We start from the raw sequence: 26306 nt of genomic DNA on the forward strand, positions 1-26306 counted from the left end.
GAGAAGGGAGTGTTACATCCCAGCAGAGGAGCAATTTACGAACTGCATGGGCGTTGCCCAGGTGGGCAGAGAGTTGTGGGACTCTGGGTGGGAGCCCTCCCTGGAGATATCTCACTCATGACCATGCTTTGTGTTGGCAGGAATGCGGCCCGCTGGAGTCAGAGGCAATGGTGATGGGCGTCCTGAACAAGGCCTTTGATGTCCTGGTGTTGAGATTCGGAGTTCAGAAACGCATCTACTGTAACGTACGTGCCCTTGAGCACCAGGTCCCCCTTCGGCTGGTCCTGCCGTTAATCCTCCCTACCTTGCACCCAGGCTGCTCTGCTGGGTAGTAGTGACTGGAGTGCTGGTCGAGGCCCTTCTGTGTCCTCTAGCTGGGCTCAGGGCAGGTGCCAAGTACCCGCTGGCAATTCGACACTGGTAGTGCCACCACCAGAGCTGCCCTGGGGCCAAGTGCAACTGGGGAAGACCACAAGGGAGGGGAGGTTGTCTTCATTGCACAGGGAGCCCAAGTGAGGTGGGTTAGCCTTGCCAGGGGATGAGTGTCCCCACAGATGCTGCCTCCTCACTCTTTCTGCACTCGCCTCTGTGAGTCCAGGGTCACCGCCCCTGGTTCTTTGTGCTGAGGCGCTCTAGGATTCTTCCCAGTCAGGTGTGTCAATTGCTGGAGGACAGCTCAGTCCTTCAGGGGGAATTGTGGGAAGGCACTGGAGGACTATTGCCACTCAAGTGAGTCTGCCTGGATCCTCCCTGCAAAATGGGTGATTCCAGCCCGGGTTAGATCAGAGCCTGGGTTCTAACCGGTCCCCCCAAATGGGTCAGTTCACCTGGGCTTAATGCACCTCCAAAGCTGGGTCAGAGGGGTTTGTGTGAGGGGCAGGTAAGCACCTGGGTTAACTGCGCCATGAAGACGGACCCTAAAGAGCAGTGTAGGTCAGGCTGCAGAGGACGTCCCTACCCAGTGGGATGATGCAGAGCTACTTCTGCATAGTCACACTAATAACGAACACCATGCAGATGAGCCCACCACGCTGGGGCAGAGGAAAGGATGGGGAGGCAGTGGGAGTTGCTGGCCAGAGGCCAGCGTTTGCTCTAATAGGTTTAGCGCCATTTCAACCGTAACCGTGTGGTGACAAAATAGTGCAAGATGGACTGTAACTTGTGATGTACTCTAGGAGCACGAGGTCTTACTTGGAGGCACTAGTCTCCTGCAGCTCTTGTGGGGGGTTTCCCTTAGACCCCCTAGAGGCCCCAGGCAGGACAAGAGCAGAAGCGAAGGAAGCCAAGAGGATCCGTAGCACGTTCGCTTTTATTAAAAGAAGTGATTTCATGTTTTCCAGCTCCTCTGCTTCGCGGTTGTTCGTGCCAGAAGCGGGTAACAATTCACTAGGAAAAGTGAAATCAAACCAGGGCCTGTGGCCCGGAGGTCAGGTTGGGGCTGAAATGGGGAAGCAGTTGGTTTTAGGTGCATTTGATCCCATCATAAATCTGGGACCATTTGGAAGCAGTTTGCTGTAGTCTAGCCGCTGCCGTTAGTGACAGCTCTGTTGCTGACAATGGCATCTTGACATGGACTGTACAGCGTGATATACAGCCTGTGCGTGGGTGTATTCCAGCCGTACTTCATTTCCACCGGCATCTCGGGAACTGGGGACTGCTCCTTCCTCCTGGGAGGTTACAGAGCTGCGGGTGCTTTACACAGGGTGCTGGACAAAAAGAACTTGGCAGTCGTTTACACACAGGGGGAGACGGTAACAGTGTCTTGCTAAGCAGGGTCCAGTGGAGCCAGCTGAGCGAGTAGCAGGATTGTGGGAGCAGCCAGGGTCCTTGCCCATCCCAGGAGGGGCCAGAAACCAGGGGCGGGGGACAGAATTCCTAGGGTTCCAGCACCGCTCCTGGAAGTCAGCGCTTTCCCCACCGTGCTGTCTGTTCTACAGGCTCTGCCGCTGACGGAATTCCGCTTTGAGAAGGTGGGGAAGAAGCCTGAACTAACTCTCCTGTGGGAGCCGGAGACCCCAGAGCAGGAAGCTGCCCCTCAGGTAAAGCCCACACCAATGGCTGAGTGCAGCAGCGCAACTGAACTGCATAGACCTTGTTTGTTGATCGAGCCCTCTGCCCTCCCAACCCACCAGGATCTCCGCTGGGCTCAGGGCCAGATTTCCAATGGGGCGCAGTCAGCACATGGCTGGGGGGCCTTGCCTCTCTAAAACATGCAGCATGAAAGTCAGCTGGGGGCAGGAGAGACTGAAGATGCTGCGCCTTGTGGCGCGTAAGTGTAAATCCGGCCCTGGCTGGGCTTGGGGTTCTCGGAGTCCCTGCTCCCAGCCCACTGCAGCAGACTGTGTGTCTGCAGGCTCCCTCAGGCTGCATCCTCCCCTTACATCCCTGTGTTCTGGCTTCTGTTTCCCCAAGTGGCCACCCTCTTCTCTGGTTCACTTCCATTACCGCCTGGCTTTCTAGCCCCTCTGCCTCCAGAGGTGCTGGAACCAGGGGTGCAGGGCTTACACTCAGCACCCCCACTACACAATTGTTCCAGCACCCCGGCCTGCAGCCCTTTGGCTCTTCTGCCCTCCCTGCTGTGTGCCAAGTCTCCCGCTTCTTTGGCCTCTACCAATGTAATTAACGTGCTGTTTACTGCTCGTCTAGATCGTTAATTAAGATGTTAAGCAAGATTGGGTCTGCCTGTGACTCTGGCTAGACACCTTCCCTACCTCATTGCTCTGGCCTTTATCATCCCCCTTCTGCTGGACTTTTCAGTCAGGTTTCAGCCCATGTGGCAGGCAGCGCTCAGATCCAATTAGAAGGAATGTTTCAAGTCCGATTTCCCCAGACATGGTGTTAATGCTTTAATAGAGTTGAGAAATCGGTCTCCTGTGTCCCCATCAGCTATTAACGCAGTAACTCAATCAAGGGGATTGATTGCATTTGTCTGGCTTGATTAAGTACTACTGTGATGCCAAACAAAAGTTGGCAACACTTTAAAATAATGGTCTAGCTGATTGCCTTGAAATTCCCAGGGATGAATCCCAATCCCCTGCCTGAGGCTTGGTCTGCACTTAAAAGGCTACACCAGTCAGGGGTGTGAAAGATCCACACACCCCCGCTCCCCCTCCAGCACCAGAGCTCTGCAGACCTAACGCTCCCTCCCCCTTGGAGACCCAGCCCTGTTGACAGACGAATGCTTCTGTCAATTTAGCTACCATCTTGGGGAGCTGGTGTTCCTACTCCCCTTCCCTCGGTGTAGGCTCTGTCTGCGCTACAGGGTTACCCCGGATCCTGCCTCCGTGGTGTGGGCACACCGTGAGAGCAAGCTGCTGCAAGCTCTCCCACGGCAGTGCGCTCCCTTAAAGCCGACTTGGCTGGGGAAGGCCCCTGGAACCCGCCCCGAGTGGCCCCAATTCATCCCGTCGTACAGGAGCTGGGATCGCTTACACATTTGCAGGGAGCCGCATGAAAAACGACTGCCCAGCGTGAGCAGAGCCCAGCCCCGGGGCTAATCATTTTTGGAAAGTAAACACTGAGCCATGGAGGAAACTCCTCCACGAATCAATCCCGCCTCCTAAGCAAATACCGGAGCCCTCCACTGGGATTGCTCCTTCCAAGGCAAGAGATCCCTGTGTCAATAAATCTCTAACCCCTTGAACCGCTGCAGCCTTCCCAGAGCTTTGCTGAAGCAGCAAGAAGCAATGTCACCCTGACATACAGTTGCACCCTCCTGGAGCACAGGCTCTTCTCCCCGTCAAGCACCACCCCCTCCGCCAGATTCTGCATGGTGGGCCCCGCGGGCCTTTCCAAGGCTTGGCGGCGGCCTTTTGGTTTGGCTGAGCCCAGCTGGGGAGGGAGAACATCTGTAAAGCTGTTTGCAAAATAGGTTAAACGTGCAGAGGCTGGATGGCTGCTGGGCTCAGGAGCTCCTACCGCCCCTCCCCGTCTCTGGTGCTGATGAGGGAGCTGGACTCCTGGGGGGGTTCCAGCGGCACCCTCCCCCTCCACTGCATAACTTTGGTAACAGCAGCCAAGACTAAAGGGTGAATCGCCCTATTCCGGCCTCCTGGTACAGCTGGGGGGCAGCCAGCCTGGGCCCCCACCCTGGCCGTCCGGCTGGTTTTAGAGCTCCAGCTCCATGAAAGGAGGGAAATGACAGCTCTGGTGTCAGCTGGCCAGCGTAGGAGTAGTGTGGCTCTCCTCACTGCAGGCCACTGTGATACACTGGAGTCCAGATCAGACCTGGCCTCTTCCACATGATTGATTCTGAGTAGCAAACAGAATCAGCTGGGAAGATTTGGAGACGTTTGCCCCCTCACAAGTGCCGGGAGAGAGGCTGGAATGGCTCATAGGAGCGCAGAGTAAAGCTAGTGGACTGGTTCTCCACTCTCGTTCTGGGACTGAGCAGATGCTCTGAACAGGCTCAGGGCCCGTCGTGCTGGGGGCGGGCAGGCCCATTCTGGGAGAGAGTCCTGGCCCCGGAGAGCTCATCAGCTGTGCCCTCCCCAGTGAGAGAAGTGATCAGGCTTAGTAGGGTTATGCACAGAAGGCTAGAGGCAAAGGACGAAACCGTGGAATTCCCGATAATACAGCTGGGTGGTTTCCCTGGGGAACCTCTTACTAGGTTCTGTAGGTAAAAGTGACCCTCTGCGGATTAAAATAAAGTTCTGCCTTTCACGTAGGGTCCATCTGCACTGCAGACAAAGGTGTGTTCTTAACTCCCATTAGCGAACCAGCCGATCAGTGACGAGACGGCGACTCAGGTTGGCAGCTCAAGTTGAAGCCTGTAGGGCAATCCAGGGTTGAGGTCGAGCTGTAGCCTCGTAAATACAGGAACCTGAGTGGCAAACCCGAGTTAAGAACACACCTTTTTTTCCCCATGTAGCCGTATCCTAACTCTCCAGTCAATCTCCCCCCCCGCCAAGCCAGCGCCTTTGCCAGGGCTGCCAAGAGGGGGGGCAAGTGGGGCAGTTTGCCTCTGGCCCCGCAGGGGCCCCACGAGAGTTTTTCGGGGCCCCTGGAGCAGGGTCCTTCACTTGCTGTGGGTCTTCGGCGGTAATTCGGTGGCGGAGGGTCCTTCCGCTCTGGGACCTGCCGCCGAAGTGTCCCGAAGACCCACGGTAGGGGGTCCTTCCGCCCTAGGACCTGCCGCTGAAGTGCCGGGTCTTCGGTGGCAATTCGGTGGCAGGGGCTCCTCACCACTGAAGACCCCAGGCCCCCTGAATCCTCTGGGCGGCCCTGGCCTTTGCCGCTGGAACTGTTGCCGTTTGGCAATTTGCTGGGGCACGAAGAAGTTACTGTCTGCAGTAGAACAGTGAACAGGAAAAGTGTGTGATGGCTCCAGTGAGCATCGCCACTGACGGACGCCCAGTGAGGATCACCAGACACTTGAACGACTCTACCCATACGTGGGGTCCTTTGGGCTGTGTTCCAGTCGGCTGGGCCCTGCTGACAGCAAAGCTTTCACTAACGATATGTTTAAAAAGTTAAATCTCATTAATTTTGAGAGTTTAATTTTGATTCTGGTCACATCTGAGGTTTTATGCAGCTGAATAAAAAGGATTGGCTAAAAGAGGAGGGCAGGTTGCTCTGCTTGCCTGAATCGAAGGGATTGATTGTCCAGGGTCTATGTTTCCTTCTGTAAAGAGTACAGTCAGTTCCATTCTGACATCTGCTCTGATATGCTGAAATGTACAAGCCGGCATTTCCTTATTGAGGGAATGTGGCTGTGTTAGATAAGTGTGATACCTACGCACCGGGCATGCAGACCATCCTGCTGGCTACGGCTCTGATGCTGATACTAACAAAGGGGCAGCAGGTTCTGACTGTGCCACCTGCTAGTCAGAGATTGAAGCCAGATTACATCACCATGTGGAGCTGAACAAAGACCCCGGGGTCAGCCTCTTTGGCTGGGAAGGCCCCGTCACATTTCAGTGTGTTTCCAGTCTAGCTGAGTTCTCGTTGCTCCGTGTGCCAGCGGGGACTCAGCTTGTGGGGTACATGTCAGTGAGCTGGCTGACTTGGTGCCTGTAACCCAAATCACAGCCGTGAGCAGGGAGCTGCTAATTAGTAGCAGCTTCTAGTTTCACAGGCACCAAATCACCTGTGTCCTTCCGCATCCTCCCTGCGAGGACCGGGAGCCTCTCCAGGCCACACCTCCCCATTAAAGCTGAGCTTTCTCAGACCTGCTCCAGCCCCTCAGGTTCCCGGTGAGTTGTCAGTACGGGCCCTTGGTTGGATAAATACGGGCAGCTTGCATGGCCCCTGGGGCAGAAGCAGCCCTAGACTAACTCGTTGTTGGAAGCCAGCTAACCCGGAGGCCCCTTTGTCTTTTCTTCCTGGCTGAAGGTGATCACCATCTTCACCTTGGTGGAAGTCGTCCTGACGTCAGACAGCGGCCCCCTGAAGTACAGCGCTGTGCTCAAGAGACCGGGCCAGGAGAAGTGAGAGCCGTGGGCTCCATCGCCTGCTGCCCTGCTGTGCCGCCAGACTCCTCTGGACCAGCCAGGCCTCGCACTGCGCTCACCTAGCTCCGCGGGGTGCAGGAGGGAACTTTTTTAATTAATTCAGTTTTACTTCTTGTTTGGATTTTAACCTTGGCAGCAGGGGGATCTCGGGTCTTTCCTGGCTGAGATCATTGAAGCTGTGGGAACATTAACGCTGTTTCTAAAATATTTTTTAGCCTTTTTTTTTTTTTTTTAAATTAATGCTGCTGACCGCCCCCTCCCCCCCCCGCAAGCCATTCTCTCGGAGAGGCTGCCGCTGTCCCTGCTGCTTTGGGCTGCTCTGGGCGTGGGAGAACCAGGGGCCACTGACAGGGTTCTTGCTGAATTCTGCATCCCGTAATAAAGAGCTGGCCAGTGGTGGCATGTGTGTGGCGTTCATTTTGCCTCCCCCAGATTCCAAGGGCGGGAATCCTGGGCAATCACTCGTCTTCCCGGCAGGCTTGGGCCTTTCTGCGCTTGCTGTTTCTCAGCACATTGTGAAATTCAAGATCATGCAGCAGCTACCTCATCTGCGTTTCCCAGTCCGGCTGTACTTGCACAACAGAAGGGGGGGCGGGGGATGAAGGATGTTTGTTCTTGGCTATCACAGTCGATTTGTTAATCTTTCAGTCTGCATGTTTAACAGGAGCCATTGGCTTTCTGAGCCAACTGCTCACACTGTGCTCCAGGGTAATCCTCTGTCCAGGGATGCCTGAGACTCTCCTGCTGGAGATGATGCTGTTTCCTGGGATCAGGGTCAGTACAAAGGAGCCTGAGGAAAAGCTGCACAGGTGGAGAGCACCTGTCTGTGTCAAATTCAGCAGGCCCCACCTGGATCTTCTTGGGATATTGAGAAGGAAACGCAGGCCCCATCCCTCCTCTTCCCTTCCCATTCAGCCGGCCTGGTATGGACAGCAAGTGCCAGACTGCCCGGTGCCTCTGAGCCCCAGAGCTCCTTTGCCTGCTCCCCACGCCCTCTGGCCTTCTCCTGCCTTGACTCATCCCAGCCAGTATCACCGCACTCCGTATTTCAGCTCCTCTTGAACTCCCACGTGAGTCACCGCTCTGCAAGCACGCTCCAGCGAGCGATGACCAAGCCCTGGCACAAGTCACGGCCGGCGAGCTGTTGCGAGATGACAGGGGAGGGGAAGGGGGGAGGTATGCAGAGGAGATTTAAGCCATTAATCATCTGGCTTAGACCAAAGTCATCCCATGAGAGAAAACCAGCAGGCCCCGACTTCCTCCAATCCGGAGTGTCTCCCTCTCGTAAAGCACAGAAATTGTGGCATTCTGCTGGGGGTCTTCCCAGGCCTTGTCCAGAGTGGGAGTCAGAGGGGTGGTGGTAGCTTGTGTTAAAGGCAGCGGCTGTGTAACAGAGACTCCTGGTCGTGGTAGCTAACCCTTGCGACAGCCCCTGGTCCAGGCAAGGCCTGAGTGTCATTTGGGGCAGGGGGGGCATGGAAGGAGACTGGCCCAGACTGGCCTTCTAGAGCAGTTACTGGTTCAGGTCAAAGCAGGAGCAGGCGATGGAGTCCTGCGTGGTTTAAGCCCCAGCTCTCTCAGACCCATCTGAACCCTTGCTCCAGGGCCAGCACCACCTTAGCAAGCAGGTGCATGGGGCGGCCACTCCAGAGAGGGGCGGCAGGTTCAGCAATTCGGTGGAGGGTCCCTCACTCCCGCTCGGAGCGAAGGACCTCCCGCTGAATTGCCGCAGATCGCGAATGCAGCTTTTTTTCTTTCTTTTTTTTGGCTGCTTGGGGCGGCAAAACCCCTGGAGCCGGCCCTGCCTTGGTCTTCCTAACGTGGTCCTCTCGCTGTTCGGATGGGCAGGGTAATAGTTAACATTGTGTCACTGAGCACCTCAGTCAGCCCCGCCTCTGAATGGTCCTTCCCTTTTGCAAAGCCAGGTGAGCGTTTGATATTCTCCTTCTAGGGAGTGGTGGGCAGCTCACACCTGGTGTCCCACTCTCTGCAGCTTGAGCAGATCCCGTTCCCAAGGTTCCCCTCCCAGACGTAAAGGACAAGGAGCCGAGATTCTCCAGAGCAAGATGGCAACCCTCCCCCACACCCCCTCCCTGGCGTCATCACCTACCTCGGCAAAGCTTCTCTTCTGAGTGTGTCGGGCAGCCTCCTGAGCTGGAGCAGTGGGGCTGCCATTCAGTGGCTCCCTCGGCAGCCACGTCCTGCCCATACAGCAAGCAGGGGTCATAAGCTAGGGGAGTAAGCACACACCACCTTTCCTAGCGAGAACTGAGGTGGGATGTGACTTTAAAGCGCAGTCGCTCTTCCTGATTAACTCCATGTATAGACACTCTGGAATCAGAGTGCCTCCTTCTGGTTTAGCTAATCCCCTTGCAGTCCACACCTCCTCGCCATGTGTAGACAAGCCCCGAGGCACTGCTCAGTTACACTGTTAGTAGAGACAGCAGTTAGCAGGACGCGGGTCCTATGGGAAAGCAGAATCGGCAGCAGTCTGTCCCCATGGGAATGGTAGTGCTGTTCCCAATTCACGTTGCAGCTTCCCGGAAGGATCCAGGAGGCCGAGAAGAGGGGCACAGCACGGGGAGGGCTTTTTTCAAGCCTAATATGTTTGAGAAGCAGAAGTGCAAAAGGAGCTAGAATTGCAATCAGTTTAACTCCTGACCCTTCCCACTTCAAAAGGCCCCTGTAACAAGCACAACAGAAAAGGTGACTGGTTTCATTCATGAAATTTTTCTTGCGCTTTCCCCAGTGGCTTGTTTCCCTCAACACTGATCTGTTCTTTAGAACAGGATTTACTGTTGTTCTGTCATCGAGCCAGGCAACCTGAAAGCTAAAGATCCCCCTGGGGAAACACTGACTGCTTGGGTGGGCGGCAATTGCTTGTAGCAAATCTATTTTAAGTCCACCTCTTTGCTGAACTTGTCCTGGCCTTTAACAGTGTCATTGCAGCCTTGAGCCTCGTGGGTACATACCAGAGTGTGGGGGAGAAGAGAGGTGAGGAGCCAAGAGGGCATGTTAAACCAGAAGGAAGCTCAGGCTGGTTGTTCCATTGTCTCTCTACAGGCAGCTACAAATGTGCAAAGGTAATACATCCTCCACTCTGCGGTGCGGCTCCAGCCTGCGGTGCTTTGACTGGGAATGTGCTAGCCGGCTTTCTTTTGTACACACACTAAACCCCCTGGGTGCTGAGCAAATATGAGTTAAATGCAGTAACCGTGGGTGGAGAGCGTGATGTCCAAATGGTTAACACTGATTGCCCGGCTCTCGCAGCTGTCACAACTTGTGCAGCTCAAGGACCGGGGTGAGCAGGAGCCCAGCTTGCAGACAGCACCTTATCTGCTTGGAAAATGTGGCTACAGCATGAAGTAAGGCTGACCCCCAGGGCCATGTGTGTGAGGATGTGGTGTAATGAGAAACATTCTCGCAAAGCCAGCCTGAGCCGCATTTGTAACCAGTTAGTGGTTTAATCAGCCGGTGCTATCCTCTGTCCCCACACACAGCAGTGTCCCACAGGCCTTGTCTATGCAGGAATGTTTCCCCAGGCTGTTTTTTTCCGTGGGAAGGACACCAAAGGAGCGCAGCCCCACGGCTCTGGGTCAGCTGAAGCTACTTCCAGTGCGATTCATTGCACCCATGGAGCTCTGCGCTTCTCCTAAATAACCACCGCATTCTGGGCGGATATCCCACGGAGCCACAAGCTGCTGCCAAACTTGGTGCATTCTGGGATTTTTCCTGTGGGGCATTGTGGGATACCTCCCCAAACTGACTGGAATTCTGGGACTTGGGTCAGGCTAAGAAATTCCCATGATGCCTTTCCTATGTTCCCATCACTCCACTGGCTTTGACATGGCACTGGGTCATGTACTCTTCTCCTGCATTTGCTTGTCAATCTTTACATCTGGGGGACTCCTGTTGAAACAGGACAGGCCGTGCTTTTGTCCCAGGACAAGGGACTCCAGGACCTCCAGAGGGACCAGGCAGAAGCACGGGGCTGCTCTAATGGTGCCTGGTATGTGAATTTGCCATCAGCCGTCACCGCAAAGGGCACACCTAGGTGTGTGCCAGCATTTAAACAGGGAGGTAACAGCCAGTAAAGATGACCCCAGAGTAGTAACAGGCATGGGCCCAGCCCAGAGTGAAGCAGTGCAGTGTGGAGTAGCAGTGGGAGGACTGCCTGGCCTGGAACAGTGGATTTGTCCCCACACGAACCTTATCCCAGGATCACTCATTCTGGAGTAGAGTGATGCCGCTTCCAAAGTGGATTAATACAAGTGAGTTAAGATGCCAGATACCCTGGGAAAAGGACACAAGACAGTTTATACCGAAAAGAACTAAAGTGATATAAGAAACCAACTTTCTAGTGTAGACAAGCCCTTAGACAGGCTGCAACGGTTCTGGGGCCTGGCCCGAGGCTGGGGGTGGTGCCTTCCAGGACCAGGTTCAGCACTCTGGGTATAACCTCCTTAGCCCCCGGGCAGCCAGCGTGGCTGATCCTTGCTCCAGCTCCACACAGCGTGGGCTGCCCCGGGGTGCTGCTCAGGCCATTCGGCGGCTCTCTCCTCGGGGCGCCCAATCCCCTGCTGAGGCGGGGTGGGAGAACAGCCCAGATTTTCCCAGTATGCACCAATGCAGGTAGGCAGGATGGTGAGTGTGGCCATGTAAACCCAGCTCCCTGATGCTAGTGGGGCAGCGTGGCTGCTCCTCGTGGCGTCTGCTGGAACTAGGTCCCTGAGACTGTGGCGCCCCGGCTGGACGCAGGGCGGGTCTTTGCAGGGGACTGGTCTGCGCTGGGGAATGCTGCTGAGTCTGAACGCAGCGGCCAGCAATGGTGTTGGCTGCCGTGACGCCGAGCATGGTTCGGCTGCCAGCCTAGAGCAGGGCACGCCACGGCAAGCCTCCTGCCAGCGAACTGGCATTCGAGCCCCAAGCCAGGCTTTACGTGTGGCTGGCCAGCGCCATGCAGGACGAGCCTCTGCCTGTCTGTGCTCCGCGTCACTCCTGTTCCGATGACCCTCGACAGCCACCCGGGGCAGCCCAGGCCCTGGAAGTACAGGAGGTTAGTGAACAGGAACAGACGTGTGGACACGGCTCCTGTCCCAAGCAGCAGCATTTCTACCATCCAGTTCCGGAGGCCAGTGCACTGTGAGGGAGGCTCTGTGGGCCCTGCCCCCCGCCCCAGTGCTGATAGATGCACACGGGGCCCGCACTGCTGCAGGGAACCACTCCCACCCCCAGCTAGTGCTGCCGCTGTCCGTGGAGCCCAGGAGCTGGTGCCCGGTGATGAGCCAGAGACTCGAGGGAGGAGAGGATCTAAGAGCTTCGTGCCTGGAACCTGCCGTCCGTGCCCAGAGCTCCAAGCCTAGCGCTGCAATGGCACTATGTCCTGACCTGCGCAGAGAACCCACCAGGAGCCCAGTGCTCTGCCCACCTCCCATTGATTGGCAGGTCGAGGGCCTTTCCTTCAGAGCCGGCTTCCCCTTCCCTCCCTAGGGACTTGCTCGGATTCAGCAGCAGAATGGTGCTGGGTACGTCTACGTGGCGCTAAAACCCCCTGGCACGGAGTCACAGAGCCCAGGTCGGCTGACTCAGGCTGCGGCTGTGGGGCTAAGCATTCCAGTGTTGGAGATCTGCCCCGTGCCAACATTTACGCTGCAATTTTAGAGCCCAGCCCGAGCTGAGCCAGCCATGCCCATACTGGTGGGTCTGTCCTGCGCCTGCCTGTGGCGCATGGGGTTGCCTCCCTGACCATCTCGGCTAATAGCCATTGGTGGCCCTGCCCTCCATCAATTACCTAATTCCCGTCAGTGGTAGAGACAGGGCTAGAACCTAGACAGACCCCGCAGGCCCATCCCTCCGATTGCTCTGGCTTGGCTTTGCCCATGTCCACACTAAAGATCTATATGGACGTCGCTTTGCCCATCACTGGGGTGGAGTGAGGGCACAGGCACCAATGACGCTGCTCCGCCACTGGCTCAGGAGAGGATCCAGTCGCCAGTCAGACGGACGGGGGATTTCGGGACTGGAAGGAGATGGGCAGGGTTGGAATTTGGGTCTGCGGTTCACTCACAAATTTCTTTTGTGACTGCAAAGCCGCCTCCTTCGTTTGCAAGTTAAATAGCTCAGCCTCCTTATCAGAAGGGCCAAACCTTTTACTGCTCCTCCCAAGGGGTCATTGATCCTCAGCCAGCGTGCTCAGAGGAGGCCTGGATCTCTCACCCTGCACTGCCTGTCTTGGGGGGGGGCCTCAAATCCCAGCAATGGCTTTGCCCTCTCGATGGTGACACCGCGATCTCCAGGGTAAAGCGTGCGCCTGGGGGGTGGATAACAGGAAGCTTGGCCGGGGTCTTTGCAATGGCCGGAGTGGGCAGCCATTAGCAGAGCAAGCACTGGCCACTCTGCAGGGCGGAAGGGGGAGCAGAGCCCTCAGCCCAGCTCCCTGCTGCTGTCCCTGCCGGGATTTTGTTTCTTTGAATGTGATCAAAGCGTCTTTCGCCCTCTGCTGCAGGACTTCACCACCCCGGTGCATTGGGCAATGTGCCAGCCGGTCCAAAGGTGAAAGGAGGCATCTATAAAGAGACAGCTCCTTCTCCTTGAGAGAGACCGGCAGAGTTTGCACAGGGATTCCCCCGGCCGCTGCAAAATGAGCTCGGTGCAACTCCTGGCCACCGCTGGCCTCTGCGTCTACCTCTGCCTTGCCGCCGGCCTCGCCGCTGCGCCTGTGTCTTTAGGTGAGAAGCAAACTTTCCACATGGCATGAAAGTCTGATTTGTACGGTGAGGGGCTTTTCCAGCTGGAAACCTCTGCTGCTTGGTCCGGCTGGTGGGTGTCTTGTCACACTGGCTAGAGGGCAATGATTGGGCAGTGAGATGTCCCTGAAGCAGCCAGCTAAAGGTAGGGGTGAGTCGAGCTACAGATCCGCTGTTCTGACCGACCTTGGAAAGGGGGAAGCTTCACCTTGGGAGAGGGGTTTGTCTTTTGGAAGGGGGGGGTCCATGGGGCAGATTTTCTCTCCCTGTGCGAGAGCCAAGAGCACCCACTGCCAGCACTTTGCTGTCCTGGTGTCTTGGTGAACGAGTGCTGGGACGCCAGCAGCAAAGCCAGGACGGCAAGCCACAAACTGCTGCTGCTTCGCTGAAATCCTCCTTGTGAAGACAGAATGATTTAGGGGCAGAGCTCGCTGGGACCGGTGCTGCATCGGAACAGTGCGTGGACGGGTGGGGAATCCCTCGTGTCCCAGAGTTCGATGTAGTGTTGACTGGTGAACACAACAGAGACGTATAGAGAGGCCCGGCTTGACAGAGCCCTGGCTGGGATGATTTAGGTGGGGATTGGTCCCGCTCTGAGCAGGGGGTTGGACTAGAACCTCCTGAGGTCCCTTCCAACCCTGAGATTCTGTGAGTCTATGAAGTTATCTGGCCATTCGATGATGCTCCCCAGCACGCTGAGGGTCTAGCTGCAAATTCTTCCCTTCTTTGCCCTGCTGTGGTAGCCGGGTTGATCCCAGGATGCAAGAGATGGGGTGGGGGAGGGAATCTCTTTTATTGGCCTACCTTCTCCTGGGGGAAGGGACCAGCTTTCTTGCACGGAGCTGAAGAAGTCATCTGGGGAGCTTGAAAGCTGGTGCTTGCCACCCCGCCCCCCCTTGTAATTCTCTCCTTGGTAGAGATGGAGAAACAGCTCCTGCTTTCTGGAGGGGACCAACGTGTAAGGGATTAGTCGAGTCTGTCAATAGCAATTTGCTCTTACAGAATCTAACAGGTCACCGGGGTTGTTCACAGCCATCGACAAGCAGCAGCTTCCTCGGCTGGTTGTGTGACACCCACTGTCCTTTCCTGGAACATCTGTCACGCGCTGTGGACGTATGGGGCTTTCATGGAGGGTGCCATGGGAAAGCTGGTCCCAGCCCTTATCGGGTCCGGAGGCAGGCGAGAGCCCTGTCTGTAGCAGCATGTGGCCATGCTGTTAAGAGCGGGGTTTTGAATCACTTGGCTCAGGCCATGTTCGGAGGAGGGGACTTTCCAGTAACGGGTCTCCAACGCCCCCAGCTCTCTGGACCCCACCCCCACCTTAGTCCAGCTCAAATGCCCCTGCACCCTTCCACCCCCTTCTGGCAACAGAAATGGTTGCACAGCGCCAGCACGGGGGACTGGACCCTGAGCCCCAGTGTCTGGGCGGTGGGGCTCTGAATTTGGCCCTGGGTCCCAGCAAGTCAAAGTCAGCCCTGGAGACCCCATTGAAATTGGGTCATGACCCACTTTGGGATCCCGAACCACAGTCTGAGAAGCTCTGTGTGTGGCAGGGCAGCCAGCCAGCGTGGCGCCGGGAATCCGCAGCAGCCAGGATGTGCTCCTGCCCTAGGGCGGGGTTTTAAAAAGCACCTCAGAGAGCTGGGGGTGCAAGGCCCATTGACAGCGAGTGAGATTGGGCCTAGTGACTAGGGCTCTGGACTGGGAGGCAGGAGACTTGACTCAGCCACTGGGCTGCCAGTTGACCTTGGGCAAGTTGCTGCCCCATTCTGTGCCTCAGTTTCCCCTTTGCACGGGGGATCATTCTTTGGGAATTGTGCCCCTGGTCAGCGTCCCCACAGGGGTTGTAGGCCAGAATGGGTGACGGGGTGGTGGGGTCTGGCTGGGGGTTCAGTCCAGCCCCTCATGTGTAGCTGCTTTGCGGGGAGGTGAAAGGCCTTTCTATGAGCCCACCCCAGCGCAGCTCTCCCGCTGTCCTGGCACGGTCCCCTCGCGGGGAGCTCTGTTCTCAGGCGATCACCCTGGTAGCACCGGGGTCCCCATGCCCCCTTGGCTGGTGCCTCACAGAGGCTGCTCTCTGTCGGTCGCTGAGGCGGGTGAGCTTGGGGTGGGGGGGCCGGCGGGCAGCGGGTGTGGGCATGCGCCTGAGCTCTTGGAAGTGCTGAGCTCGGTGTGAGACAGGAGGCTGGTGGCTCTGGGTCTGGGAAGAGGGCGGGGGGACCTAGCGGGTCTTGTTTGACGAACCCAGAGTGAGGAGGGTCACTCTGCGGATCCCCTCCCATCCGGGTAGGTGTATCTCATGAGGCTGTGGCACGCCGGGCAGCAGCCCGGATGGTACCTGCCCCTGTGGGTGAGCCACAGGCCGCTTTGTGGGGGAAACACACAAGTCCTGGGTGCTTATCACAACTGTCCAGGTGCCCAGTTCAGGCCTCCTGAGCTTTACCCTCACTGTGCTCGCCAGCAGCGGGCCGTGCGGAGAACGCACCCGTCCCAGGCTCTGCAGGGACAAGGCAGAGGGGTCCTCACATTGCACAGGATGGGAGGCTCTTCCTGGCTGTACCTCCAGAGCAGGGGCACGTACAGCCGGTGAGTGTCGGCCCAGCCCCACCCCTTCGACCCTCCACTCCCTTGACGCCGCTTACTCCAATGTGAGTCTGCACCACAGCAGCTTTTCTCCCCCAGCCCTGTCTCATTCATCACCGGCTGAATGATCCAGCAGCCACCAGGAGCCCCAGGTTATGTGGCCAGCATCTTTCTGCGTTATGCTCCAATTTGTTTTCCCCGCTGCAGCCGGGCTGCTAAAATGCTGCAGGGACAGGCTCTGTGGAACTGAAAACCTGGGACTGGGGAACAGCGCCTGCCCCGTCTCACTCACGCCTCCCTGACAGGAGGGGAGTTGCCAGGGCAGATTATTTAAGGCTCTCGGGAGACGCTGGGCCAGATTCTCCACTGGTGTAAACTGGCTTGGCTCCAGGAGGTGAGTGACAGTTGACATCAGCCAGGAATTTGGCCCAGTGAAAAGCCCCAAATTGGGGGGGGGGCAAAAGAGACAGACAGACAGTTTATGTAGGGCCTAGACAAAATCAAAATTGTGTGCTCTCTGGCTCCCCCTGCAGGCTGTGTTGATTAATGCAACTGCCTGTGCTGGCCCATAAGGAGGAGATTGTCCGTTGTTGAAGTGAGTGGGAGCAGTGGATCACGCTGGCACTTGGGCCTCGTCTAGAGGCAGAGATGAGGGGCCCCATGGCGAGGGGATCGGGGCGTAACCCCCCCTCGCACTGTGGGAGTCTGGCCCCTCGGCTGAGCCCACTGTGGTGGAAAACGGCTCCGGAGGCTGGCCTGATCAAAGCCCTGCTGGCAGCGTTTGCTCTTTGAATCTTCCCACGGGAACCTGCCTCTAAAATCCTGCCCCTGCTGTGGGTCATGCCACCCGCGGGGCAGCCGCAAACTGGGAGGAAGCACCGAATTCCCAGCCCCACTCTGGGCGATTCCGAGCATCGAGGGGGGTAGCGTTCAAGGAAACCCAGCACAGCTCGTGCTCTGGGGGGCGCTGTTTGGCCTGTGTTACCCTGATTCTTTAATGGCACAAGAAGCCCTGGGTGGGGCTGGAAGACGCAGGATCTGGGTTTTTCCCTGCGTTCCAGCTCCCAGGAGGTAGAAACAGCACGGGGGACCAGTTCTCCCATCATTTCAGCGCTGCAGATGACGCCCTGCACCCAAATCTCATGCAAAACCCCAGCGAACTTGTGTGCCTGGGCACTGCTGCGCCCTCTGCTGGATGGAACCAGAACTGCTCAGTTGTGCAACATAGACCCCGTACTGCAAGCTCCCACAGCTCAGGTTGCTTCTCCACTGGCCTGAGCTGTCTCTCCCAGGAAGGTGCAAGAGGCCCTGGTGTGAAGCAGGGTAACAGTGCTGGGTAGGCTGTGCTGACGATCCAGACCCTGAGTGAGGGGTTCCTGGGGCTCAATTTGCTTTGGGAGGCGGCTGCGGGCACAGGGCCTGTCTCCAGTGGGTGCCAGGTTAACTGCCAGCAGTAGGGCTGTGCTGGAGGGGAAGGGGGCTGCTTCCCAGCAGCCAGACGCCGGCTTAGCAGGATCAGTGGCTAAAGTCCTCATCCGTCTCAGGAAGACCTGGAGCTGTCTGTCCTGGCACAAGGGTCCTGGGGGGCGTTGCCCGGACTCTCACCCCCACGGGAAGGCCCCCCCGTTCCGAAGCAGGCTGCGTCAGTCACACTGGCTGCCGTCCCCGTTCCCAGCCTGGAGGGGGCGTGTCGTGTCTCAGCTCAGCAGGGTGATGTAGCTGGTGCCCGCTCACCTGCAGCCCACCCACCCCCTGCTCTGGGTAGGATGGCGTGCTGTGTCCAGGCCCTGATCCCCGTGCCCTCTCTGCCTTTCAGAGGATGAGAAGGCCCCTGCCTACTGGAACGAGAGAGCCAGGAGGACACTGGAGTCAGCACTGACCCTGACACCCGTGACCCGCCGTGCCAAGAACATCATTCTCTTCCTGGGTGACGGTGAGTGCAATGCCAACCTGCTGGCACTGGGTCCTGGCACAGCCATGGCACCTGCATGGGACTCCCTTTATCCCACTTCTAATCTGCCTTTGCCCACCAAGCCTAGCCTGGTGCCTCCCGGGGCCGGGTACCGGCATCCCCCAGCCAAGGGGCTGCACCGGCAGCTTGGCCAAGGGAGCCCAGAGCTCCCAGAGGGTTTCCAGCCACCCACCAGCCCTCACAGAGCTTTGTTTGCAGCAGGAATCTGCCCCACATGCTGGCCATGGGGCAGTGTTAGCCAGCAGGGGACAGGTGCCGGTGGGTGGGATCCCAGGGCCTGGCACAGGCGAGACCCTGGGGCAAATGCTCCAAGCTCAGCCCGGTCTCTCTTCCCTGCCGCTGGCAACAGAGGAAGCAGCGATTGCGGCTTCCCTGCCCCTAGATGGTGGCAAGGCCTGGCCGGGAGGGTTCCTCTCCCCATGGAGCATCCAGCTGGGGCCCCACCTTGTGCCTCAGTGTCCCCAGCAGCAGTCTGGGCAGAGCGCTACCCCGGACAGTGGCTGGAGTGGGGTGAAGGTCACCGGGCGTGGCTGTGGCCAGCTGTTTGGAGGGGCTGGGTGCCTGCTGTGGCCGCGCAGGTCTCCCTGGGGGGGCAGTGACCTTGCACGGGGCAGAATCCTGCCAAATCTGGGAGATCCTGGAGTGAGGGATGGAGGGGACTGCTCTTGTCCTAGCCCCTCAGGGACCTCCACCATCACAGCTGTAAGACCCTCCAGCTGTCTTTCTCCTCCCCCCCCCAAACCATGCTCCGCAGCAACTTCAAAGGGCTCTGCCCTCCCCTCACCCCTTGAATCCTGCCGGGCTCTGCCCTCCCCCACCCTGCTTCAGTCCCACTGTGCCCACCCCTCCCCCCTTCAGCCCCACCCTGCTCTGCCCTCCTCTGACCTCGTCTGCACCCTCCCTGGGCGCTGCTTGGTGCCCCATGGCCGCCCGGGTTCTGGCAGCTCCCTGGCTCTGTAGCTCAAGCCGGCATTTCTGGCTGCAGGAGGGGATGGGAGTGAGCCTGGCTAATGTGGCTGGGCAAGCTCGTAACTCCAGGCGGGGGCTGCAAGTCGCTCTGGGGTGCGGGGTCGTCCCAACCTTGGCCCTGTCCAGCCAGAGCCACCTGTGCCAGGACCAAAGCTAAAATTCCTCTCCTACCACAGCACGTCTCTGTGTGCTGGCCAGCTAGGTCCGGCTCGCTGATAACACGGAGCACCCTGCAGCCCCGGGGCAGGCTCAACGCCCCATGTCGTGGGTGGGAAAACTGAGGCACCGAGGGAGGAGTCAGCTAGCAGTGTTGGGAAGAGCACTGAGCCACTTCAGACCCTGGGTCGCATGGGCCCCGGGGTTACGCCAGAGTCTGTGAGAGCTGGTAGCCGTGCAAGGCCTTTACACGGTTCTGAGTCCATCCAGCAGGGGGTGCCAGGGCCAGCGTGGGATCAGGATCCTCAGCCCCCAGCCACGCAGAGTCAGGGCTGCCTGGGCAGGGGCTGTGTCGGGGGAATGTGGGGGATCTATGTGGTAGCCTTCAGCGTGCACGGAGAGCGCTGCCTTGCCCGCTCTGGGCCCACTGGAGAGGGATCTTCGCACGGGGATGGGGTCTGCTGGGCATCTCCCCCGGCTTTCACTAGTGGTGACCGTGGCTCCCGCCAGCCCCAGAACCCATCCAAGAGGTAGCTCAGCGACGCCCCCCGCTGGCCGATCCAGGAGCAGCAGGGACTGGCTCCGGGCTGCACCCCATTGATGAGCCTCTGTCAGCCCCCGAGGCTGCGGTGCTAATGCTGGGCTGGTGCTGGGCTTGCAGGCATGGGGATCTCCACCATCTCCGCCGCTCGGATCTACAAGGGGCAGCTGGAGGGCGGGCCCGGTGAGGACAGCCGGCTGGCCATGGAGACCTTCCCCTACGTCGCCCTCGCCAAGGTGAGTGCCCTGCCCCGGGGAGGACGGGGAAGAGAGCAGAGGGCTCTGGACTGTTCCTCGGCAGAGCCCTGGGGCAGCTCTGAATGAGTCTCAAGGTAGGGCCAGGCCCAGCCCTCTGCTCCCTGGGCTCACAACTCTGCTCTAGGGGCCCGGGGCCCCCATCTCCCCATGCTGTCGGCCCATCAGCAAAGGGAAAGTCGCCACGCAGCCCACACCCCGCCAGGGGTCGACTCTCCCTGCCCTGGGCAGCGGGCGCGAGGTATGGTGCCCCAGCGTGGGCCGGGGAGGGAGGCTCTAGGGAAGAGGGGGTACAGATGAGAGCAGAGCTGGGGGTCGGCAGGGCTGGGGCCAGGGGGAGAGTTGGCCTGTGATGTGGTGAGAGCCGGGAGGGGGAGATGACCCAGACTGCGGGGGTAGAGCTGGCCTGGGGTCACCCCCACGTATTGTGCCCTGCGCCCACAGGCTGGGTTCCTCAGCGGGCGGGAGCTCACAGATGGCCCATGAGCCTCCCCCCGCCACCCCACTGGGGCTCTGTGTAGCTGCTAGGAGGAGCCCTGAGGGGGTGGGAGGGTCCCAAATCCCCTGGGCATCTGGCTCCACTGTTCAGTCCTCCCACCAGGTGAGACGCCCCCAGCTGCTTGGGAATGCTCCCAGGGCACGGGCTGTGCCAGCCGCCCCCAGTGCCTGTTCCCGGCCCCTTGCTGCCTTGCAGACATACAACGTGGACCGGCAGGTGCCCGACAGCGCTGGCACCGGCACTGCGTACCTGTGCGGGGTGAAGGCCAACGCCAAAACCCTGGGGGTGAGCGCCGCCGCTGTCTATGGCAAATGCAACACCACGTGGGGCAACGAGGTCCACTCCGTCCTGCACCGGGCCAAGCTGTCGGGTAAGAGAGCACCGGGGACGGGGCCCGCACCACGGGCAGTGCCAGGGAGCCGCCCTGCCAGCACGGGGAGTGCTGCCCTCCCTGTCTGTGCCCCCTCTCCCATAGCCATCGGCACGACGGAGCCAGGACTCCTGGCCCTCCTGCTGGCACCAGCCTGGGCACTGATCATCCCCTTCCGCTGCCTGCGGAGGCTGCCTGGCAGAGACCGGCGGTAACCCGTCCTCCCCTCTGGTGCGGCAGGCAAGTCGGTGGGCATCGTGACAACCACCCGAGTGCAGCATGCCTCGCCGGGCGCTTCCTACGCCCATGTGGTCAACCGGGAGTGGTACAGCGACGCCGACCTGCCCAAGGAGGCCGCCAGACAGGGCTGCAAAGACATCGCGTACCAGCTGGTGCACAACACAGACATCAACGTGAGCCGCCGGGGGCCAGGGGCTGTGGTGTTGGGGGGCAAGGGGCCCGGGGCATGGAGCAGGCACCTCCCGGACCTGCAAGGCCAACTGGGGCCCAGCCCCCAGCAAACCACTTGGGGCAGGTGCCGCCTGGCACATGGCTGGGGGTAGGGGAGAGACCTCTCCAGTGAGCCCAGATCTTGTGGCATCGCTGTGACCTCCCGGCACACCGCGGAGTCTGATCCTGCCCAGCCGGGCTGATCTGCACCCGGGCGCTTAGCTCACAACCCTGCCATTTACCCAGCAGGCCATGACGGTTCAGCCTTCGCTTCTGGCTGTTTATTCCCTGCGCCCGGCTGGGGCATTGTGGGGAGGGGAGCAGGGGGCAGAGATGGCTCCTTCCTTGGGGTCCGTGGGGCAGGTGTCACACGTGGAGGGGTTCACAGGGGACTCCTGCAGCAGGGATGCTCCATGCCAGCTGCCCCATCCCCTGCTGCAGCCGGATGTGTTCATCCCAAAGACACAATATTTGCTCTTCTGGCTGCCCCCGAGCTCCCCCCCCCCAACGGCAGGTCTCTTCCCCTTCCCCAGAGCCCTGCCCCCCGGAGGAGGGGGTGCAGTTATGGGGCCCTGGTTTCCTGCTGGGGTGCCTATATCCCAGCCAGTGGTTTGTCATGACAGCCTGGATGGGACTTCCCTGCCCAGCGGGTCCATGCACCCCCCATGCTGGCCAGAGGGGGCGCTGCCATGGTGCAGCTGGCTCCTGGCCACGACTCTGGTCCCCCAGGCAGGGGGCTGAGCGCTGGCTCTGCCAAGCCCGGGGGGGGTGTTGGGGTGCGCTGGGCTCTGCTACTGCTGACAGCTGGGCTCCTCCTTCTCCCCCTCACCCCCGCCGTCTGCAGGTGATTCTGGGCGGTGGGAGGATGTACATGACTCCCCGGAAGACCCCGGACCCCGAGTACCCGACGGACCCAAAGCAGAGCGGGACGAGGAAGGATGGACTCGACCTGGTTGAGAACTGGCTCAGTGCCAAGGAGGTACCAGCTCTGCCCAGGCCCCCAAGCAGAGGGGCAGGGATGAGGGGGGCCACAGCCTGTGAGGGGCCAGCCCAGGGGCGGCTCCTTTGCTCGGGATTGGCCCCAAACGCACTCGGCTGGATCTCCTATGGGACAGTCACACGCTGTGTGCACCCCGGACATGCTGTGCGGGCGTGGACGTGCCCCGACACGCTCCGGGGGGGGCATCCGTGGGGCCTGGCTGCTCTGGGTGTGCCCCGCGGGCGGCTGCCTGAGCCATGTCTGTTCTGGTGGCAGGGGGCGCGGTACGTCTGGAACAAGGAAGGCCTGGACGCCGTGGATGAGAACTCCACCGACTACCTCCTGGGTAAGGTGCCAGCCGGGCTGGGCCTGCCTGTGCCCCTTGGCTGGCCGCGGTGGGAAGTGCCGCCCCCTCGCTGCCCGTGCGGTGCCGTTAGCTGGGCTGGTCCGGACAGGGCACCCCGGGGCTCAGTCTCCCACCGCAGGGAGCTCCCTGGCCCGAGCGGCAGCCCCGCCACGGGCAGGAGGGGGCTGGCGTCCGAACTCCATTGGGGACCATCTCATGTAAATTTGCTGCATTCGGGGATCCGCTCTGCCTCTGCGTGGGGCTGGGTCTGAGCCGCATGCACCCCACTGCTGCCCCAGGGCACAGAGCGTGCCAGCCCCTTGGTACTGCCAGCCTGGCCAGGCTGGGATACCAGACAGAGAACGAGCCTGTAGCCCCTGAGCACCCCCAGATGGGCAGGAGGCCAGGCTGGTCACAGCTGACCCAGGGGCTGGGTGGGTGTCAGGCCCAGGTGAATAGGATCCTTCTCCCAGGGCCGGCCCTTAGCAGCCCCGGTAGCGGACAGGCCGGGTCCCCGGGCAGCACCCCAAGGCCCTGATGCTGGCGGCTTATCCCGGCAGGTCTCTTTGAGCCCAAGGACATGAAGTACGAGCTGAACCGCGACGCCAGCACGGACCCCTCCATCGTGGAGATGACGGAGAAAGCCGTCCGCATCCTGCGCAGGAATCCCCGCGGCTTCTTCCTCTTCGTGGAAGATGAGTCACCCCGTGGAGCTGGCCCAGCCCCTCCCCCAGCCGAGAATGTGCGGACCCCCCCGGCCCCGCCCCTCCCGCCGGCCAAGATCACAGGGACCCCCCCCAGCCCAGCCCCACTCGCTGGCTGAGAGCGCGGGGTCCCCCTGCCCCTGCCCCTCCCCCCGGCTGAGAGCACAGGGTCTCCCCCCCGGCCCAGCCCCTCCCGCCGGCCGAGAGCGCGGGGTTCCCCCCCGGCCCTGCCCCTCCCGCCGGCCGAGAGCGCGGGGTTCCCCCCTGGCCCTGCCCCTCCCACCGGCCGAGAGCGCGGGGTTCCCCCCTGGCCCTGCCCCTCCCGCCGGCCGAGAGCGCGGGGTTCCCCCCTGGCCCTGCCCCTCCCGCCGGCTGAGAGCGCGGGGTTCCCCCCCGGCCCTGCCCCTCCCGCCGGCTGAGAGCGCGGGGTACCCCCCTGGCCCTGCCCCTCCCGCTGGCCAAGAGTGTGGGGACCCCTCTCAACCCAGCCCCACTCGCTGACCAAGAGCGCGGGGCCCGCCCCCCGGCCCAGCCCCACCCGCCGGCCGAGAGCGCGGGGTCCCCCACCTGGCCCTGCCCCTCCTGCCGGCTGAGAGTTCGGGGTCTCCTCCTGGCCGTGCCCATCCTCCCAGCCGAGAGCGTGGGGTCCCCCCGGCCCAGCAGGAGGGAGTGGCACGGCCCTGGTGAACGTTCTGCCGAGGGGGTGGGGGTGTCGGCAGTGCGCCAGGGGCAAGTTACATGTCCCAGCATTAGGGTTGCCAACTTTCTGATTGCAGAAAACCCAACAGCCCTGCCCCGCCCCTGCCCCGAGGCCCCTGCCCCCCCCGCTCCATCGCCCGTGCATTGCTCGCTCTCCCCCACCCTCGCTCACTAGCTCATTGGCAGGGGGCTGGGGTGCAGGAGGGGGTGCAGGCTCCGGGACGGGGCCAGAAATGAGAGGTTCAGGGTGAGGACTCGAAAACCAGACACCTGACAACCCGACCCGCAATGCCAGGCGCAAAGCCGTGACGTCTGCCCCAGGGGTAGACACCAGCCCGGTGCCAGGCAGGGGGGAGTGGGGCTGGAGTTTCCCTGGGGGGGCGTGACAGCCTCTCGCTCTCTTCCCCTTCTGCACGAGGCAGGATCGACCACGGGCACCACAGCAGCAGAGCCAAGCAGGCGCTGAGTGAGGCCGTCCTGCTAGACCGGGCCGTGGCCCGCGCCGCCGAGCTGACCGACGCCTCGGAGACCCTCACCGTGGTCACGGCCGACCACTCGCACGTGTTCAGCTTCGGCGGCAGCACGCCGCGCGGCAACAGCATCTTCGGTGAGCGGGCGGCCAGGGGGCAGGGAGACCCGCTCTGAGACTCCGTACCCGTAGGTGGCAGGGCAGGTACCCTCCCCCAGCTCTGCCGGTGCCCCTCACCCCTGACCTGCAGCCCCCTCCTCCCCAGCTCTGCCGGTGCCCCTCCCTCCCCACCCGCTGCCCCCTCTCCCCTCCAGCTCTGCCGGTGCCCCTCACTCCTGACCCGCAGCCCCCTCCCCCCCAGCTCTGCCGGTGCCCCTCCCTCCCCACCCGCTGCCCCCTCTCCCCTAGCTCTTCCAGTGCCCCTCACTCCCCACCCGCAGCCCCCTCTCCCCTCCAGCTCTGCCAATGCCCCTCACTCCCGACCCGCAGTCTCCTCCCCACCAGCTCTGCCGGTGCCCCTCACTCCTGACCCGCAACCCCCTCCTCCCCAGCTCTGCTGGTGCCCCTCACTCCCGACCCGCAGCCCCCCTCCCTTCCAGCTCTGCTGGTGCCCCTCACTCCTGACCCGCCACCTCCTCTCCCTCCCAGCTCTGCCGGTGCCCCTCACTCCGGACCCGCCACCCCCTCTCCCTCCCAGCTCTGCCGGTGCCCCTCACTCCGGACCCGCCACCCCCTCTCCCTCCCAGCTCTGCCGGTGCCCCTCACTCCGGACCCGCCACCCCCTCTCCCTCCCAGCTCTGCCGGTGCCCCTCACTCCCGACCCGCAGCCCCCCTCCCTTCCAGCTCTGCTGGTGCCCCTCACTCCCGACCCGCAGCCCCCTGCAGTCCCAGGCCTGGTATCTCTAAGCCTCAACTCCCCACCTACAGTTGTTAGCTCCCTTGGGACCTGCCATGGGCTCTGCTGGGGGCACTGAGCTGTGGTGCCGCCCCAGGCATCCCCTTATGGCCATGGCATGTCCAGCGCCCAGCCAGGAGGGGGTTGTGTCAGCCTGGGGCTGCCATCATGTGCCAGCCGAGGGTCTGCTGACATCTCCCCGTGTGCGTGACAGGCCTGGCACCCAAGAAGGCCGAGGACCGGCGGCCGTACACCAGCATATTGTACGGGAACGGGCCGGGCTACGCCATCGCGAATGGGAGCCGGCCGGACGTGAGCAGCCTGCCCATCGGTAAGAGCCGCCACCCGCCCCCACTGGGCCCAGAGTCCACCTGCCACCAGGGTGCCCGACCCCTTGCTCAGGGAGGTGTGTGCCAGCCCGAGGCACTGGGGAGGGGGCACGGAGGGGCACTTCATCCCATGCAGCTGAAGTGGAGAGCCGGTGGGGGGGGGGTCACTGCATCGGGCTTGCCTGAGCCCACCAGCCCCTGCACCAGCTCTGGGTCTAGGGAGGCATCGGGAGCTGCTGGGAGAGGGTCTCGTGACTCACGACCCCTCTGTCTGTCTGGCTCCCCACGTCGCCTGGGCAGAGGACAAGGATTACCGGCAGCAGGCGGCCGTGCCCCTGGACACCGAGACCCACGCCGGCGAGGACGTGGCTATTATGGCCAGGGGACCCATGGCCCACCTCTTCCACGGGGTGCAGGAGCAGAACTACGTGGCCCATGTCCTGGCCTACGCCGCCTGCCTGGAGCCCTACCACGCGGGCCCCGAGTGCCCGGCCCCGAGCTGCAGGTCAGGCAGCCCAGGCCTCGGCCACCCCCACAGCCTCCTGCTCGTCGCACTCGGGGCAGCCTCCCTCCTGCTGAGGATGTGACAGTGGACGTTGATCTTGACCAGCCTGGGGGACCCCCCCGTGCCCTCTGCCAGCAGAGCAGCCAGCGCCCCCCAGGCTGCAGGGCTGGGCCGGCCCTGGTACCACACGAGAGAGACGCTCTTGCTTGCCTGTGTATATAATTTTGTAACCGTCTCCTGCCCTCCCAGCCCCCCGGAAATAAAATCTGCTGCCGTTTTGTTCTTACCCACGTCTCTTACTTTGCCGGATGGTTCCCCCCACCCGGAAATGTCGGAAGGCTCCTGACGGGAGCCACTAGCTCCGGGTACGTCTGTGTCAGGCACTGCA

The 26306-nt window shown here is 60.9% G+C and overlaps 2 protein-coding genes across 6 annotated transcripts in view; both read left to right on the forward strand.

Moving 5' to 3' along the window:
* DIS3L2 (DIS3 like 3'-5' exoribonuclease 2) overlaps positions 1–6848 on the forward strand; it is a 288983-nt gene extending 282135 nt beyond the window's left edge. For all 3 annotated transcript variants that reach the window (XM_030576508.1, XM_030576510.1, XM_030576511.1), the window contains 3 exons: positions 141–245; positions 1938–2039; positions 6334–6848. In XM_030576508.1, coding sequence (XP_030432368.1) covers positions 141–245; positions 1938–2039; positions 6334–6432 — 306 coding nt within the window. In that variant the 3' untranslated portion in view covers positions 6433–6848. The remainder of the gene's footprint in view (positions 1–140; positions 246–1937; positions 2040–6333) is intronic.
* Positions 6849–6950: 102 nt separating this feature from the next.
* Positions 6951–26204, forward strand: LOC115658048 (alkaline phosphatase-like). Of its 3 annotated transcripts, none has more exons than XM_030576512.1 (12): positions 6951–7522; positions 8301–13180; positions 17598–17714; positions 19540–19655; positions 20275–20542; positions 20783–20955; positions 21837–21971; positions 22248–22317; positions 22878–23012; positions 24136–24327; positions 25299–25415; positions 25714–26204. In XM_030576512.1, exons 2-12 carry the CDS (start codon positions 13093–13095, stop codon positions 25998–26000), a joined length of 1698 nt encoding a protein of 565 aa, XP_030432372.1. In that variant the 5' UTR covers positions 6951–7522; positions 8301–13092; the 3' UTR covers positions 26001–26204. The 3 variants fall into 3 exon arrangements, with proteins under 3 accessions (XP_030432372.1, XP_030432373.1, XP_030432374.1); XM_030576513.1 differs by having other exon boundaries at positions 20368–20542; XM_030576514.1 differs by lacking the exons at positions 6951–7522; positions 8301–13180 and having other exon boundaries at positions 15297–17714.
* The last annotated feature ends 102 nt before the right edge of the window (positions 26205–26306 follow it).

The sequence above is a fragment of the Gopherus evgoodei genome, chromosome 9 (genome assembly GCF_007399415.2).
Source record: "Gopherus evgoodei ecotype Sinaloan lineage chromosome 9, rGopEvg1_v1.p, whole genome shotgun sequence".
Lineage (NCBI taxonomy): Eukaryota > Metazoa > Chordata > Testudines > Testudinidae > Gopherus > Gopherus evgoodei.

Coding starts and splice junctions, on each gene's coding strand:
- LOC115658048 (XM_030576512.1), top strand. CDS start 13,093: ATGAGCTCGGTGCAACTCCTGGCCACCGCTGGCCTCTGCGTCTACCTC. Junction 17,715..19,539: donor CATTCTCTTCCTGGGTGACG/GTGAGTGCAATG, acceptor CTGGGCTTGCAG/GCATGGGGATCTCCACCATC. Junction 22,318..22,877: donor CTCCACCGACTACCTCCTGG/GTAAGGTGCCAG, acceptor TTATCCCGGCAG/GTCTCTTTGAGCCCAAGGAC.